Genomic DNA, 5,651 nt, shown 5'->3' with positions numbered 1-5,651 from the left:
AATGAACTGTTGGATCAGCTTAACTCTAAAAGGCAGTGCTAATTCCTGAACTTGTAGCGATACCGGCTTGATTTAACGAACTCACATGATTATTCATTCTTAGCTTGTCATCCAACTCGAATGACTTGATAGTAGAGATCAAGTCTTGAATGGAGATGACATTGAGGTTCGTTGTTCGCTTAATGGTGATCACACTGTTGTTCCACGTGTAAGGCAATGAATTTAGCATCTTGTGGTTGATCTCGGAGACTTCGACAACAATCCCTGCACCTCCCATCTCAGTTATCAACTTTTCAAACCTTTTAATAAAAGTTCCAATAGTCTCCCCTTGCATATGATTGAACATGTTAAACTCGCCCTTCAACAAGGCCTTACTACTGTTCCTCATTTCTAAGTTTCCCTCAAACTTTTCAACAAGAGCATCCCATAGCCCTCTAGTAGAAGTTTAGTCTCTTAACGTTAGAGAAACCTCAGTTGATAGAAACACAGTTAACACTTCAAAAGCCTTTTGATCTTCAAGGACTAACCTCTTGTCTTCTTATCCATATCCTTCAACAGGAGTCTCTACAGGTCCATTAGCTGTCATGGTCATGGGTACATGGGGGCCATCTTCTAGGGATCTTAAAGGGTAATGTTGGTCATCTTGATATAATTTTTACATAAAATCGTTAAAATTACTTTCAAAATTCATTAGTTTAAGAGGCTTGATGGTTGTTCCTGCTTCATTCTCAAGAAACAGACAGCTCCTCAATAGCTCGGAATCGTTTGCCATTTTGTAAAATAGATTATAGTCTAAGTCAGTCTCAAAGTGATCAAAAACTCTAAGTCAAATGAATCAGGTCAAACAAGAAATGCGATTAGATTCAATTAAAAACTAATCGCACAGATATGTGAAGCGATTTGTTTCAGCCATAAACTAATCGCACAAATATGCGATGTGATTGGATTCTGCCAGAAACTTGTCGCATAGATATGCGAAGCGATTGGTTTCCAAATGCGATGCGATTTGTTTTAAGTGTGATTGGAATTTTCAAAATGCGATGCGATTGGATTTCAAATGCGATGCTATTTGAACTCCAAAAGTGATGCGTTTTAAAACAAATGCGATGCGATTGATTTCTTATGATATGCGATTCAACTTTTGAGGTAATCCAGTTTTCTTGGAACTTGTTTAGTACGATTTGGACAATCCCCTTTTCAGTCTAAACCCAATGTACATTTATAAACAACCACAGACACTATTGAAGTTTTCTAAGGCTTTCAAACACTTTTTCACAAACCCAAAACACACTTAAAACCCGTGAACACCTTTGTTTTTCAAGAACACTCTTAAACACACAAATAAGACCAAAATCCAAGGTTGTGACCCAAGAACCTCAACTAGTAGAGCCGAATGCTCTGATACCAAATGTAGGTCCTATGATCAGGATCAAACAACTAAGTTCTTGGATCAATCTCCTAAGAGGTTAGCTGTATTCACCTCTAAATAACCGAGATCTTGGATCTTGTTGTTGTTTATATTATTGCCTTGAATGGTAAGATAAGAGAGAAAGTGGGAGAGTTGCTATGTAGATAAGGTTACAACATGGCAAAGGTTGGTTGTGCATGAGAGTCTTGCACTATTTATAGTGCAAGTCTCATGCACTTAGTATATTATTACATGGGCCCAGTAGGCTTTGTTTACAAGTGGCCTTAGGCCCAAACATACAAATCAAGATAAAAGACGATTACATATAAACGTAAACAAATACGACAATACAAAAGATTTAATATACAAAATAGGGCTAACACACATGAACCGATAAAAATTCGAAAACTTTACACATGCCAGGTTTTCAGTTTCGAAATTGGCGAATGTTATAATCTTCCACGATAGTCTCAAAAACTTAAGTGCTTTCATCCTCGCACCATGATGGCAAAAGGTTTAAATAGAGGCCGCCAGTGTTTTTTTAACACATACGACCCGTACAAGCCTGTAAAATAAACCTAGGATCATCTCATCTAAATAGTTACTAAGGAATTTAGCTTTACATGACAAAAAAAATCAAAGCAAATATGAATGACATGATAGATATGCATTTTAATGAAACTGAAGAAAAATATTAAGAAGCAGGGAATCTATCATAAACGTATCTAAGCTCAGATCTTTGATACTTGGCCTACTTAACTAATAAATCTTCAAAATCGGGGGTCTACAGTTGTATTCATCTTCAACAGTCGCCTAAGAAACTAACGTATTTTTACCATCACACCATGATGACAAAGGATTTAAATAAAGGGCACTGGTGTTTTTTAAACAACACATGACCTATATGGCCGTGAAAGCCCATTCAGACCTACATATTGGCTTATACCAAGAAACGTGAAAGCCCATTTAGACCTACATATTGGCTTATACCAAGAAATAACTGTTTAGGGCAATGGCCATGCAGTTTGAAGTGTGCATAGGCCATACAGGTAAGGGTGCTAAGTATTTGACTTGGCCTTATGAAACTCAAAATTTGATTGGAATGAAATCATAACATCTGAAGGTTCAAATTTTGTTTTTGAAAATTCGAATTCGATTTTTTTCTAATTCTATTTATCAATCTTTTTGCACCCATTTATAATTGCATGCATACCTAAATGCATGAATGCATGCATACATACAATACTATATTCCCTTATCATGCAAAAACGAAAAAGAGAACAACGACCCTTGATTTTACATTAAAAAAAACACGGTGGAGCAACTCTAAATACATTAAAAAAAGTATAGACTGCATTATTACTTTCTAAGTTGCATTATTTTCCTCATTTGTAATTATGGTTAATAATCTGATATTATATATATATATATATATATATATAGGATAAAATCATGTGAGAACTTTTTGGGAATTGTGAACTATTTTGGACCACAAAAAACCTAAAAATAAAAAAATCATGAACCAAATAAAACACAAAATTAAAAAAAGTAAGAAAACCAAAATTCTTATTTATCATCCCGGTTTTAAAAAAAAAGAAAGAAAAAAAATTCTCGGTTTAGCTAAATTATACATATATGTATAATTTATACATATATGTACACATATTTTTATACACATATGTATAATTTAAGGTAAATGACAATGTATATATGTGTACATTGCGTAAACTAGAGATTAAATGAAAGTATACATATGTGTATAAGTATTATACGAATTAAAAAAAATCATTTTTTAATGAAACCGGAATGAAATATATGAATTTTGGTCTTTTCACTTTTTTAAAATTTTTGTTTTTTTTTGTTTTACAATTTTTTAAACATTTTTTTAGAGGTCTAAAATGGTTCTCAAAGTTCTCAATTTGCCAAGGGTGGGTAAGGCTTCTAACCCTATGTGTGTGTGTGTGTGTGTGTGTGTGTGTGTGTGTGTGTGTGTGTGTGTGTGTGGTAAGGATCCTAAGAGAACCCTTGACAAATTGAAAATTATTTTGGACAACTAAAAAAAACCTTTAAAAAATATTTAGAAAATTATCAAACAAAGAAAAAACAAAAATTTTAAAAAAAGTAAAAAACCAAAATTCTTATAATTATTTACGGTGTCATAAAAAATAAAATTAAATTAAAAAAACCAAAAAAAAAAAAATTTAATTCGTATTATACATATACACATGTGTATAATTTCATTTAATCTCCAGTTACGTAATGTACACATATGTACATTATCATTTACCTTAAATTATACATATGTGTATAAAAAACATATGTGTACATATATGTATATATTATACATATATGTATGATTTTAGTTAAACCGAGAATTTTCATTTTTTGTTTTTTTTTTCAGAAACCGGGATAATACATAAGAACTTTGGTTTTTTTATTTTTTTTATTTTTTGTGTTTTTTTATGATTTTTTTTATTTTTTGGTTTTTTATGTTCCAAAATGGTTCTCATAGTTCTTAATTCTCAAAAAGTTCTTACATGATAATGAATATATATATATACTAGTTTGAGCCCCGTGTATTACACGTGGAATTAATGAAAATTACAATATTTAAACGTTAAACAAAATACAATCAATAACACAACTATCATATATTGTTAATACAGGTATAACTTTCATTAAAATTATAGGAATTACAAAGCAAAACATTATTCAATGAGTCTACAAATAAGAAAAAATTTCCTTGTACACTACATTTGTGGTTGTATTGGTCAGATTACCTTGTTTATCAAGAATCAGAATCTTGAGCCTAAACCTGCCTGTAACTCTTGACAAGGCGACGTACAGCTGTCCATGTGAGAACACAGGTTCTTTCAAGTACAAACCAACCCTAGATAATGATTGACCTTGACTTTTGTTTATGATCATCACAAAACATACTACAAGGGAACACTGTCGTCTTTGAAATTTATATGCTATTTTGTTGTCTATTGGAGTCAGTGGTGATCTACGGATCAAAACTGTATGTCCAATGTTAGTTCCAGAAATAATTTTTGTTTCAACTACACGAGTACCCAAAGATATAATTTATAGTCGAATATCTAAGGAGCATAACAGGAACACCAACTTTTAGCATAAGCTTGTGGTTTGGTAGTCCGGACATTCTTAGACCATTAAGCAGTTCAGGCGAGTATAAAGCTGCATCAACCGTGCCATTAATATATTCTGAACTACATATGGTATCTGAACTTAAGTACTCGACTTCATCAGCTGGAAAAAATTTGAGTAAACTGTCATTAATCTCATCAACGATTTCGTTTGTTGGTGCAAGTATAGCTCTATCCTGAAAGTAATGTTGGTTCTCGCAATTCAGTAGAATATCAGGATATACAAAGTCAAAAAGTTTAGATATTGGATCAAGAGAATCTTTTATAAGTAGATCGTCAGGTATATCTATCATTGCAACACCATCATTAGAACCGCCAACATTATCTTCACCTATATCTAAAAGCCATTTTGCAAATAATTTGGTTTCTTCAACATCAGATGATGGCCCACCCATAGTTAACCTTAGGTTTTTTGTTAATCTCAAGACACTACATTCACTCCAAATGTAACAAGAACATAGAGAGGCGTTTACTATGTCTTGTCTAGTGCCTTTTTGAACTACAGGTAGGATTTGTCGAAAGTCTCCACCAAATACAACTTTTCCGCCAAATAGCAAATTAGAAGATAAGACATCTTTTAAAAAATCTGTCGAGAGCCTAGAAGCCATGTTTGTGAGCCATTTGAGCTTCGTCCTAGATTATTAATCTGGTTTTTTCTAATAATCGTGCCTCGTCTGTGCCTGGATCCATGTAGCAAGTAGAATCCCCGTTCAGATTCATTGGAATATGAAACCTGGAATGTGCTATGCGACCTCCGGTTAACAATAACGAAGCAATTCCACCTGAAGCAACAGGTTAGGACGATTTTGCCTTTTGATCTTATGGAAGTTGATAAGGTCTTCCATAAGTACATTTTACCTGTTCCACCATAACCATATACGAAGAACACACCCCTTTTATTCTACTAAACAGCCATCATTATACGATCAAAAATATTTTTCTGCTCATGAGTAATTGAATCAAATAGTGTTTGGAACTCTACTTTTAGCAAGTTTTGATCGTATGACAACTCTTCTTGAATCAAACTATAAGATGCAATAGAAATATACTCGTCATCAGGGAAAGGCATGGTCGTA

General features: G+C 33.0%; 1 protein-coding gene across 1 annotated transcript; it reads right to left on the bottom strand.

The window, feature by feature from the left end:
- Nucleotides 1-4,466: 4,466 nt before the first annotated feature.
- On the bottom strand, nt 4,467-5,183 carry LOC143546384 (uncharacterized). Its single transcript, XM_077038065.1, has one exon. The coding sequence runs from the start codon at nt 5,181-5,183 to the stop codon at nt 4,467-4,469; it is 717 nt and encodes a 238-aa protein (XP_076894180.1).
- Nucleotides 5,184-5,651: the final 468 nt, after the last annotated feature.

This window comes from Bidens hawaiensis, unplaced genomic scaffold (genome assembly GCF_021521415.1).
Source record: "Bidens hawaiensis isolate Kalapana, Puna unplaced genomic scaffold, B.hawaiensis_p1.1 tig00014335_1, whole genome shotgun sequence".
Classification (NCBI taxonomy): Eukaryota; Viridiplantae; Streptophyta; class Magnoliopsida; order Asterales; family Asteraceae; genus Bidens; species Bidens hawaiensis.
The sequence above is the reverse complement of the archived record's forward strand: the minus strand, read 5'-3'. Positions and strand labels throughout refer to the sequence as shown.